Below are 13176 nucleotides of genomic sequence, written 5' to 3'. Positions count from 1 at the left end.
TATCATGACTCGCTACTTTCAAAGCACTACAGATGTGATGTTGTGTCTAGGTAATTTTGTACTTGGCAGTTTTACAGCAGTTGTTTGGCATTTAATTGTGATGTTTGCGAGATAGTGCAGCATCAAGGTGACTTGGGTAATTCCACTAACAGCCAGCCACGGGTAATTTCACAGCAGCGCTTTCATGGTTTAGAGCAGTGGGGTCGTAACTCGTGATTTTTACGAGCCTGGTGGAGTTTTGGAAGAAGAAGAAGAAAAAAAAAAAAAGAAATACGTTATGAAATTTTGAGCCTTGTGAGAAAGCTCTTTATCTCAGGACTTTATCTGTGGAGTTGGGTCCTGCAGTGAGATACGACAGCAGCTGGAAATACTGGAGCAGGGCGCCACAGATTTGCGCAGATCGTTGAGCTATCAGTCTCACCAGCTGCTCTCAGGGGCTCTTACTTAGCACCATTAAGTGTACAGAATCATAAAAATATATTAGTTTTTGGAGTTACAGTTGTAATTGTGCGGAGAGAGCGATTAATGAAGCAATAACTGCGGCAGGACTGTTATTTTGTTTTGGAAGATGTTTCTGCTGCTCGCTGGCTGTGGGGAAAAATAATATTATTACATCTGCGCTAATGGATCCCCCCCCCCCCCCCCCCCGCTTCAGACGGCTTGTAAGATGATGAGGAGATTTCAGCAATTAATATGAGACGTATCACCGAGACGGCATGAGTGGCAGGGAAAACTTCAAATCCAATTTACAGGCTAATGGTGCAGAAATATGCAAGGGAAATGAGAATATGGTCGCTGTAATCTACATATCGAAGTGATAATAATTCAACATTGTTACCGTTGAAAAGTCAAAGCTGAGCAATGTGGATTAATCACAGGCCATCCAATCTTGTATTAAGTGAGAGGAATTAGCTTGTGATGAGGTCATGAAGCAGTGCCAGGACAACTAGTGCTGCATTTTCTCTCTCACCCGTCTCTCCTCACATATTAACATCTCTAAAACCCTCTTGCTGATGGCAATTACCGTCTAATGGAGATGAATGCTCTCTTGTTGTATTTATTCCCTCCCTCCCCATTCCTTTCTTCAGCATCGTGTCGCTGGTGTCTATTTCACCGTTTGTAATAACTATAAGCCCAACCATTTAACTTTTGTTATACAGAGCCACCGCTGAAAGATGATGCATCTCAGTGCATCTCTGACATTAGTTGTGACAATCTGCTGTTAATTGCTAATCAAAGCGACTGTGAACGTTATGAGGAGTAATCTCAGGGATCAGCATTTAGCTCTGAGTTGATTCTGTAATCCTTAAAATCCTCTGTGCTTTGGGGAAAACAAAAGTTACCTTGAAAATAGAAAAGCTTGCAGAATTGAAAGGGCTCGGGAGAGCGTCATTGTTATGAGAGACATTAAGAGAAAATCCTTTCTGACGAGCACACAACATCTACAAGGAGCTTGCTCAATCTTGGCATGTGAGTAAATCAACGAATGTGTGCAGCCTTAAAAATAAATGGTGCATTTTTTTTTTTTTTTTTTTTTCGGAAAAAGAAAGCCCCAGAACAAGCGAGTGCGTGGATTTTGGAGTCGAGATTGTTTCGTCGACACCTGTTTCCAAGGTCAAGAACGAACGGCATGGAGGAGAACTCTTAAAAGCCCTGCAGTTCAAACAACTGGGCGGACCTCGTCTGCTGAAGAAGACGGGGTGATATGGTCGACATCTTCAGAACGAGCAAATAAGTGGACCTTGAGTGGAGATGGTTTTGTCGACTGTTGTTTCCCAGATGAAGATATCCAACCAGAGAGCAGCACTGTGGCTGTCAATCAGCTGCAGAGACGTAGTTACTGGCGATTGATGTTTTTCATCAGTTTCACACCTCTGGTTTAAACTTGCCTCAGGATGTATGGATGGAACAGGTCAAGTTCCCGCCCACCACAGTGGAAACAGCAAGGACGAGGACTGCTATTTCAATGGAACTGGTCATTCCAAACGTTTGAGGATGAAAACGTTTGTTTCAGACTCAGAGCACCCTTAGAGGTGTGAGATGAGCCCCCCTCCTTTAGGCTGTCATGCGTGAGGAGGACGCCACAGTCCTGCGTCTGACCACCAACAATGATCAGCATACAAGGGAGGAGGTTAAGCACCTTGGAGCTCTGATAATGTTGCACCCAACATCAGCTTATTGTGGAGCCCGTCTACATGAACTACATCCAGGTAGAAGCTTTTATATCCTAGGTGTTCACATCTCGGAGGACCTCACTTGGTCCCTTCACACCTCCCCTGAGAAGGTAAAGAAGGAGCAGCAATGCCTCTACTTCTTGAGTAGACCACAGAGGGTAACCATGATCTGTCACTGTTAAATATTATATACACATTTTTAAAATTGCAACTGCCTTCTTGCTCTTCAGGTATCTTAAAATGACAATTATGGTTCCTTGCATGCAGGTATACTGACAATAAAGGAGACATGAATTGATTTGGGTGTCTCTGCTCTTCCGTTGGCTAAAATGGAGAAGAGAAGGTGGTTTAAACCAAAGGTAGAGCGTGGTGAGAAAGTCTATTTAAATGCGGATTCATTTGAGAAAGCGCAGCTCTCCGCCTGAGCTATTAAGATGCAGCAGTTGCACAAAAGGTGCTCTCTTTGTTTTCAGCCAATCAATTTCAATAGGGCAGCTGGAATAAATGAGACTGGTGGACAGCGGCCTTCAGGAGTCACGACCATGAAGGGTGAGGAGATACAACTTAGAACAGTGAACTGACAGAGGTTAATACTTGGCAAATGAGTCTGCTCGCTCCATACAATGGGAGCACTCAAGTAGGGCCGGGGGGGGGGGGGCTGAGACTGTAGTCAACGTCAATCAAACACTAAGAGGTGCCTACCACCCGTCTCCCTGCGCCACGCACACACATGCGCACACTGACGCGCTGATGTAACTGGCAGATTGCAGAATCCAACAAGGGCCGTGACAGCTGCCTGGTCTCCTCAGAGGCTATTTGGTGGGAGGAATATTAGAGGGGGGGAAATGGAAAAGCAGCGTGTTTGTGTGTGAATGTGACACCGGAGAACCTTTTATTTTAAAGCACTGAAGAGATGCAGAGACGTAGGATAATATAGCAGTTTCGTACTGTAAGTGATTCTGGGTATAACGCAGGAGCGGCGGGTGCAAAACTGTTTTCGGGGCAGCACATGTTTTATATTACATATATATAACATGTCTGACCAAAGCCAACTGCTCAGATGAGACCGCTCGCTCCAAGATTTTATATCAAGCGTCGTCCACTCCTGCCGAGGTTGATTTATTATCTACTTACTGTTATTTTGTTCAATGTCTTTCCCAAAACGAGTGATACATAGCTTTTATGTGATACATTTGAACTGCAGTGCATTACATCTGAAGTCCATTAACTGTGCAGAGTTTGACACTAGAAGGCTGTTTTCACATTTATCTGCTGAAGGAGGAACGTTTCTCTGTGCTCGCCTTCAGTCACAGACTTCAAGTGAAGTCGGAGGGTCTTGTGTCCACACAAAACAGCTCTGGGGGGGGGGGGGGGGGGGTCTTTAGAAGGAAAGTTCTGGCATGTATTAACCTGAGTCCTATTGGGACTATGGATGACGCTAACTTTGCACTCGCCGCCTCAGTGGTGGAGATTCTGGAAACTCAAACACGAGCTTCCTTATATTTTCCAAATGAACTTCAATTTTACATAAACCATTTCAAACACTCTGACTTCATCTGACACTTAAAAACGGAAAGTCCCTCGCTGGATTAGCTACTGTTGCGAGCTGCGTGGGATCTACTTGCTGGCCTACCAAACCAGCTGCTTATTTATCTGCAGTAATGACAAACTTTTATTACTTGTTGTTCCTGGGTGGCATGATTATTTTTCAGCAGTGGTAAAGGTAAATAGTACAACAGATGTCCTGAAAGGCTCTGATGGCTTTGTAATCTCTAGCTGCCTACATCTATAAAATCTCTTCTCCCCATCTTATATATTTTCATTAATGCAAAGTATGACAGGTTGAAGACACAACAACTCAAAAACAACTCATAATAATAAATTATTAGACTAGTCACACAAATTCCTACCAAGCGTGTATGTGTGTAAAACGTGGGCGGACGAGACCGTGTAAGTGTTCCACGTTAATACAATTATGTAAATGAGTGTGACTGATTTCTAAAAATGAAGACGTGGGCATAAAAAATGAACGTCATGAAGTGGAAAAGTCAACAACTTTGAAGTGCGTGAGTGAACTTCGATAAATAAATCATCAAAACAAACACTGAGAATTAAGATTCTTCATTAGTGTGGCCTCCGAGGAGACATGCCTCTGTACTGATAGACTTACAGAGACAGCGCTGATAAAAGACATCCAATACACTGTGGGGAAATATTTCCGCCGTCATTGGAAGAAAGGCTGGCTGACAAAGTCTTTCTCCTTATTGAAAAATGCATAATAAATAAAAGCACGCTGAACACATTCCAGATACCCTTTTTAATCACTATTATTCATTATTTAGACTGTACATGCAGAAACACTGCAGACATGTGCTGCTTTTTTTTTTTTATTTATTAGCCGTCTTCTTGCCACAAATGACTGTCTACTAATTCATAACAACTGATCCCCCTGAGGTGTTTTACTCTTATGAGTTATCTGCTCACCTCCAGTAGCTCAGGGAGCTCTGTCTGAATACGTAAACATACGTATTTATAAAGCCCATCAAGTTCTGAACTCTATTTCTGTTTTCTACAGTTGAACTATCACTCTAAATTAGTTTACTAAACCACAGGTAACCATTGCAACAACACTTATGCCATGTTAACTCCAGGACTGGTTTATGTAATGCTATTTCAAAATAAAAACAAAATATGTTGTTTCATGGTGTACCCCATATTTAGAACAAACTCAAACTCACAGTTCTTTTAAATTGAGGCCCAAAACTGACGTTTATTAGATTAACTGCTCTGCTAATGCTGCTAATAGCTCTTGCAGTGCCTTGTAACTTCATATTCTTCTGTTTATTTCTGTTTATCTTCTATTTTAAATCCACGTGTTTCACAGTGCCTCACTTTTTACAGCTTGCCTTCATATATCCTGGTCTTCTGTAAAGCGCTTGAAATGAACAGCAAATAAACTGGTGATGCCTACATCGTCAAATCTCCCCACCCTAACTCTTAATTACTGACAAACAACATCTGGTTTTATTTGTGTTGAGTGGCCATTATAGTAACAGCGACACACACAAAGGTCTTCACCTCCATCACTATCATTTGGATATATAAACCAGTAATATGACGCTCAGAAGACAAAAGACTAGCCATTTCGGCAATATACTAAGTAGGACGTGCACAAAGCTAATTTGTCAACACTGGAAATCTACTAAAGTGATTATAATTAGATCAATTAAAGCCTAGAGTGCATTGTGTATGTGAGTAGGGACAAGGACGGACAACAAAGACATCTTTTCGAAATTGCTGATGAAAGTCCACTATTAGAAGAAGGATATAAAAAGATTCCAAAGACATTCAAACTTTTCTTGAACGCCACCGAAGACTATTATGAGTAGTGGAATAAACACAGCACTCTGATCTCTTCAGAGAAGCTGCAATGACAGTAGTCACGCCAGTGTCTTAAGTTTTAGACAGGAAACCGGTCAGGCTTTTATCCTCCCATCACTCCCAGTCAGGCTTCCAGCATATCCCCTCATCAGCCATCAATTATTTCAGTTTGTCACACACACTTTTCTTCTATTAATGGCTTGAACGCTCTTGCTGGCTACAACATAGAGAGTCGTATTAAACTACAACAAGTGTTAGGGAGATTAGGTTAAATGTGCGACAATGACTGTGGTTAAAAAGGCGACTGTGATTAATGGACTGTGAGTCCAACTCATTTTGCGTTACGTGACGAATCTAAATGTTTTCTGGCATTTTGGCAGAGCTGAGATGAGATTTTATCGTTCCACTTCAGTGAAAATGGAATATTACATAACTGACACCTGGCATCAAAAGTAACTTACTGTAATATAACACATATTGTTCAAAAGGGTCATGTTTTATATTGCCACCATGTAGGAAACAAGCCATAAGCAATGTATTTGCATAAAAATCTATAAAATTGCGACAGTGAGTCAAATGTAATGTGTTTCAGTAGAATAGTAATTGCTGGAAGGTCTTTACTGCTGGGGGAGGTTCTACTTTTGGGAGACAATACTAATAATACAGATAGTGGTTGAAAGTATCACAGGTAAAAAGGCTGGTTATTCTCTCGACAATAAAATGATACAACCTACACTGCACCTCTCCTCCTATTTTGTTATAACAGTTCGTGTGGGCCGTCCTTAAAAACATGCAGAGCGATGAGCTCCATTATAACGCTGGATCCTATCAGACGCGCCGACACAGTAGCCAACAGTCTGGCCGACAAGTTCACAGGACAAAAGAGAATCCTGACTTCCTCCCGCAGTATATGAAGTGTCTCCGCTCCTTTCCGAGTCTGGGAGAAGCAGCTGCCCAGATGACACAGATTTGCTACAGTTCTCCTTTGTTCTCCGCTTCTGCAGTTCTCTGCAGTTCGAGTTGCCTCTTGCCTCTCTGCTCGACATGAATAGCCTGCATTAAAACTGTGCTCGACTCTCGGTCTGATCTCTGCCCCTCCAGTGCCTAAAGCAGTGGCGGTATCATAATTATAATCATTTTGCTAATCAGTGCCAGGTGATTGCACAGACATCCAAACATTATTTGGGCAGGGGCATATGGCTCCGTTGATTCAATTTAAATGTCATTTTCATTATTTCCAGTGATGAATTGATTTAAGGCATACAGTACTGACACAACTTCATCAAGGCTGAGGCTGTGGTTATTTAAGCTAATATGGCAGGTATGTTAAAACCTGATTAAACATAAAGAACGAATTCCGTTTATTCAGGGAACACTTAATAAGGGGATTTGGGAGGGAATTTGCTGGAAGTAATACAGGCACACCTTTTTGTTATTAGGGCCAAGGTCTCTTTTAACTGTATTTTGTAAAGAGAATATGTAAAATAGAACAGAGAAATATGCAATTAGCTCTTCATTACCTTTAGGAAAATGTACAGTTTGCAAGATTTTCTGGGTATGCACTAATTAGCAGCTTTTCTGTCTAGCTGCCATCAGTCTGATCAGGTTGTTTAGCCCACTGGCTACCAAACAAGCCAACCTACTGAAATCATTCATTCGTTTGATACGGGAAACATAGCTAATTTTAACCTGCGGTAAAACACTGCTCTGAAAATGAGGAGGAATTTCTCCACTCTTTTTTTTATTTATTTTTTTTATTTTTACGCCTGTCTGCCAGTCCACAGGGACTGTCCCCGAATTCCATTGAAGAGGTGAGTCAACCAAGACGGATCAACAACATTCGGAGCCTTCAGCACCTCAAAACAACCCTCATCCACCCTGGACCGGGTTGCACCAGTAATTCATAAATCTATTACCGACTTTGTGTTCTTCCTAAGTTCTTAGTAACTACTAGTGAGTTTCAAACTAGTGAGTTACTACATCAGGTTGCGCCATTACAACTTAAGAAATGTCTCATCTAGTATAGACTTTAGTAATGTGTAAATCTGTTGCCAGGAAACATCTGTAGAGCTGTCTAGTGAAGAGCAATCGACTATGTAAACAGGAAGTAACCTCCAAGAATTACAGATTTAGAGGCGCAAGATATATATGTTTTGTAAATGTAGGTACTTATTTATTTATTTATTTCAGTCTGCATACATGAAGGCGATTATGCTAACTTACTGAAATTATTTACTCAGCCAAATATTAGTCTGATCAGAGCTCTTTTATTCTAGAGTCTAAACGGGTCACATATTAGAAAGCTAACATTAGTTTCTTGTCAGTTTCAGTGAGCTACACCTGGCAGTTACTGGGTGCACATATTTAGTAACAACTCATCTCGGTCTTCGAACTAGTCTGTGTGGTGCGATCTGTTTTAATTTAGTCATGCTTCAAATCCCACTTACGTTAGAGCTAGGCTAAGTTTTAACTTAAGAACAGCTCCCGGTGACTACTTCAGTGACCTCTACCAGAGAGGTCACTGAAGTAGAGTTTTCCAACTTTGTGCCAATCAGTTTCAGGAGCTCCTCAAAGTGCATCTCTGCGGGTGGTGGGCCCACATGTTTCATCTTTGGCCAGGGAGACTCTTAACAGGAGCTGTTGTCACAACAACATATCCCAGAGTGACAGTGGCAATACACTCCACCAAAATAAGGCGTTACATGTACAAAGAATCCGGCTTATTTCGCCGATCCACAGAGTGCCCTTTAGTTATTTTCCTTTCACTTTAATTGTCACAAAGAAAACTGAATGTGTTGCTTTTCTCCACTGACCTTCGTACTGAGCCGGAGAGAAGAAGCAGTGTGTGGCAGAGTTGGATAGATGGGCCACAACCTTCTCCAGAAGGTCAGCCAGCACTGGGGAGAAAAAAAAAACAGACACATACTTAATACTTGTGCTAGTACAGCTACAATAACCCTTGAGTTCATAGGAAATCCAATGTATAAAAGGATATAGACAGCTGCATTGAAGCAGCATTAAATCTAGGATGGATAAGAGTCTGATAGTCATTGACCACTGAGCCCTCTAGCGTTGTAACGTCGTGATTTAAAATAAAAAAAAATGTGGGATTACCACGCAAACATGAAGGGTAAGTGCTACACCTGTCTTAAACAAATAATTCCTCATCGTTACATGGTTATAAACTGTGTGTTTATCGCCCAACCCGAGTCTGACTCAGAAGATCGTGGCTCAGCTGCAAAAACCTGTGTACAGTTAAACCATCACCACACTCGGCAAATGTGCATCCGCCCGTTTCTTTTTGCGGCTTCGCTGTCCCCGACTGTCCCTGAGTAAACCCTGCCAACATTGCTTTTAGTGTCATATCACATTGCCGTGCAAACAAACCACCCACAGTCACTAGAGATCGAATTGTGGAAATAAGAGGGAAACACTGGGCGATGAGGCCTCTTATGAAGCTAACACAGATAACACAAACAACACAGCGGCACAGGAGCATGTTTTGATAGATTTTCATAGAGATTCTAATCTTGATTATTGTTTGCTTAATGAGTATTTGAAAGAAACTTAAATGCACACCTTTTCTGTGTGAATTGAAAAGCACTGACTCTTTCTAGCATATATTTTGCATCACTGACTTAACTTTAATATTTGCTCTTCGTATTATGCATTGCTCAAGAGTGTCCTCCTGATGACAGTTTCAGATAGTAGTAGTAAACAGCAGCTCAAGGAGAAGCCATTAAAAAATTCCACTTAACACAAGAGCCACGTGGTTGCAGGTGCACTTTTCTGTATTAATACACATGTGAATTGAGTGGCATTTAAAATGTATGATGTTTTCTACATAGTGGCTCTTAGAGACAATTTTTTTTTTTTTGGCACAGGAATGCGACACCTCATTTGAAATCACCCAGAATCATTGTCACTTATATTGTCAATATCAAACACAAATATACAGGATTGTACGAGAACGTTATATACAGTGCACCCAGTTGCCAGTTTATTAGGTACATCTAGGTACAATTCATGCAATCAGTAAATCAATGTTCAGTTTTTGTTGAAACTGTTTTAGAGAGCTGTTGGTTCGACTTTATGGTCATTTCGGAGGCTGTAGTTTAGCTTACCCTCATTTATATAAATATCCAACATCTAATATAAGTACCCTTGCACGTACTAAAATGCTAATATGGAAAGCAACAGCACCACTTCTGCTCCAAGTACTGCATTCATGTGTAACTGCTAGTCAATGACCATTGATAGGCCACTTCCTGCTCAGCATTTGTCTATCTCCAGTCTCTCTTCCAGTCAACGAAGCTTAAGTGGCACCGGGGGAAGGTAAGCTGTATATCACAAAACATTAACAACGGCAATCAGGGATGTTTCATACGTAATGACAGAATGGACTCATTGTTGAAATAAAAAGGAGTTTTACATTGACTCTTTGAGCAAGTTAGCTTCAGCAGCTCTCACAGAGCCCCTCTCTCCCCCCTCCATTATCTAAAAGTCGACATAAAAACTCCCGTTTAAAGTGTTATACGATGTTAGTGAAGTCACACAACTGCTTAATGTGCAACGAAGCAATGCTTCAGTGAGAAAGCTGCATTTTTATGTCCACAGCAGGGCAGCCTTGCGATCATTTCACATGACCGCTGATGACCCGGTGACTCTGAGCGCACGCGAATGCATCTCATTGGCATGCCGTTGAGGGTGAAACAATTAAGCAATCAATAAGCTGACAAGATAGTGAGGTATTGAACACGCAAACAGTTCTAATCATGAGCGTTTTGATGAAGAGACAGTATAGTTAATCATTTTCGCCTTGCAGCTGTATAGAAGCCTGTCGAAGACACAAGTGATAATCACGGCGTCTTCATACGCAGAGCCCGACATAAGTAAATGTTCAATAAGTTGCCTAAGAAGTAGGTTAATTTCGCAGTCCGCTTAGAAATGCTACAATTTCCTTCACTCAATGTTTCTTCAAAAGTGGAATGCCGGGTTTTGCGTGGTTAATGATGCGGCAAATAAAAAAGCACTTCCACAGCGGGGGGAAGCTTAACAGATAATAAATCTTGATCATGGTCTTCCAATGAAAAGCCTTAAATGAGCATCGTGGAGCAGAGAGTGGATGCTTTCACGGCAGTTCAACAGTGTACTGATGAAAGGAAGCAATCACAGTACAGTACGCGCATTAATGGCAAGATTGTCAGCCCTCCTTCAGTTGAATGTATTTTTGTCCTCCTTGAATCGCAGCTATTTACTCCTACAAGAGAAAAGGAGGCATCAGTGCCATTTTATAGTGGCTGTCAATGGCAGTGATGAGGCTCTTAAAAGGTTCATGGACATCAGGTCTATAATCTTGGTGCACCTGCAGCACAATAGAAGACACCAACAGGTAATGCAGTTAAATACAGAATCCATGGTGCAGTGTAAGTGTATTGTATAACCTCCTCTTTATTATGCCTTTATTATTAACACATTCACACATGTAACTTTATAGGGAGCCAATGTTGAAAACGGATGTTGTAAAGGTGACATTTTTTCCCCCCCTTAGCTGGCTCCTTTGAGTGCATTATGAACACGTGGAGGTGCACACAGTGCTGCTGCATATTCATAAATACAATATAAATACAACTGACAGAAGGATCTAAGGATGAAATGTGGACATTTTCGTATGTTGTTTTTCCTTGGGCTCAGCATAGCACACTTTAGCTGTGGCGTCTTTGGACAACATGTATTTTACATTGAATCCTCACAGCTGTTTGCCGCAAACCAAAAAAAGCCCATTTTTACTTGCGTGAATATTTCAGAGGGATTGAAATGCGATTGGCCAAGTCATCTCGGGAGGTGGTTTGAGACACATTATAGCCAGGTGTTTAAAAAGGTGTGTATGCCTCAGTCTCTGCGAGACGCATGCGTAATCTTTACTCCTCAAAAGCCTAACCACGTCAGCAAGCGGCCTGTGAAAGAGGCCTCCACAGGACGGGGCCTGTCACTGTGGTAATGGCAGCTCAAGTTCAACCATAATTCTCCCTGTTGTTCGAGAAAAGCGGCGATTTCCAACAAAAACGCTTATGCAGAAGGCGCACCAAGCCGTTGCTGTGTTTATCTGATCCCTGATCAGTTGGATAATTTGTGTGGGTGAGAGAGATCCGTGTGTTTGCGTTAACCTATAGATCGATGATAGCTTGCTAGCTGTTATTGCTAGCTTTTGCCTAGCAGTGACTAAACGGCGTCAGGTGCGTCACCACCACCCTCTGCATTTGATTGGAGTTTACCGTGATTTGAAGCCAAAGACTCAAATACCCAGAATGCCTCTTTACAATCGACACTATTGGCCAAGATATATGAGAATATGTATGCTATGTTGTCATTGGATTGGAAAATCCCGGCTACAAGGCAAACCCGCCGCTGTCCAGTGAACCAGTAGCTTACCCTCTCCAGTTAAGATGTTGGGTGTGGAGGTCATGACTTTGCAGTACTGTCTCCGGCAGACCTCCATCCAGCTCTCCTCATTCTTTGAGTCTTGAGATGAAGCCAGAAACTCACTGATCTCAGAGTCTGTACAAAAGACAAAAAAATAACAATAGGTGGAAAAATCTGAATAAGGCACTTAAGTTAATGTTGGCAAATACATCAACGTTCCTCTTACCCTGTGAGTTATGGTGGATCCTTGGCGGGTCCAAAGTGTAGCAGGGGGGTAGAGGGTAGCTTGAAAACATTGGCCAGGGGTAAGGATCTCCTCCCTGGAATGAACAGATAAAGTAACTCAATTGACCATTTGACCACCTCATTACACCCTGACCCGAAAACCGCCCGACTGTGTTCGTTTATCTTTGGATGCCATCACATCTTTTCTCAACCCACTGCCATTTAATGCTGCGTTCATTACGCTTGTCATGTTTTAGTTTTGAAGCCCAGCATGTGCAAAATAATGTGCTCTAAATGTTAATGGGGGTTTAGAAAGCACGCCTCTTTATCCGATTGTCTGTGCCCTCTGCTCACAATAATCCCTGCTGGTATTTGAGTCTGCCACTCAGGTGACGCGACGGCGTTAGAAAAGGATGCACAGAGCCCTGTATGTTGGTAAGGCGCTGATGGTTTCATACAATCCTTACACAGCTTCGGGACTCACTGCTGTAGATAACAATTCTGCTTGCACCATCATTTGAGGTACTTGCCTTATAGTTCCTTAAAAAGAGTATTTACAAAAAATAATTGTATTTATTCATTTAACTTTTCAATTACATCTTATGTAAATATTTATCGTACATTGTGGTCTAAATTCTGTTTCTCCATACACTATGTAATATAAATGTAAATACCTCTAATGGTAATTTATCATATCATGTAAGCCTCCAAAGTCCCAGAAACTGGACCAAGGACACAACCTTATTGTGCTCAGCGGTGCCTACAGTCCTGCACGCAGGGCCCAATGAGACTGTATGGCTGTTTTGATCATAATATCTCCTGGGGAATGAGCTCTTTTGCGCATCCTTAACCGTTTTTATAAAAACATGACCATGTCAGTGGAGCCATCTTTACATAGTTTTGTCCCATGTAGCAGTAGAAGAAATCTAACTGACAAATGAAATATGTGAATTAGGATAGCGTGAAAGTCTAA

At 41.7% G+C, this 13176-nt stretch overlaps 1 protein-coding gene across 1 annotated transcript in view; it reads right to left on the bottom strand.

Moving 5' to 3' along the window:
• The window catches only part of tbc1d32 (TBC1 domain family, member 32), a 65289-nt gene that overhangs the window by 20277 nt on the left and 31836 nt on the right, over positions 1–13176 (bottom strand). The window contains exons 25-27 of the mRNA XM_070925952.1: positions 12205–12298; positions 11988–12113; positions 8369–8452 (exon numbers count right to left, since the gene is read on the bottom strand). Coding sequence (XP_070782053.1) covers positions 8369–8452; positions 11988–12113; positions 12205–12298 — 304 coding nt within the window. The remainder of the gene's footprint in view (positions 1–8368; positions 8453–11987; positions 12114–12204; positions 12299–13176) is intronic.

Source organism: Enoplosus armatus, chromosome 19, assembly GCF_043641665.1.
Source record: "Enoplosus armatus isolate fEnoArm2 chromosome 19, fEnoArm2.hap1, whole genome shotgun sequence".
NCBI classification, from domain to species: Eukaryota; Metazoa; Chordata; class Actinopteri; order Centrarchiformes; family Enoplosidae; genus Enoplosus; species Enoplosus armatus.
This window is presented reverse-complemented; position numbering and strand designations above follow the sequence as displayed.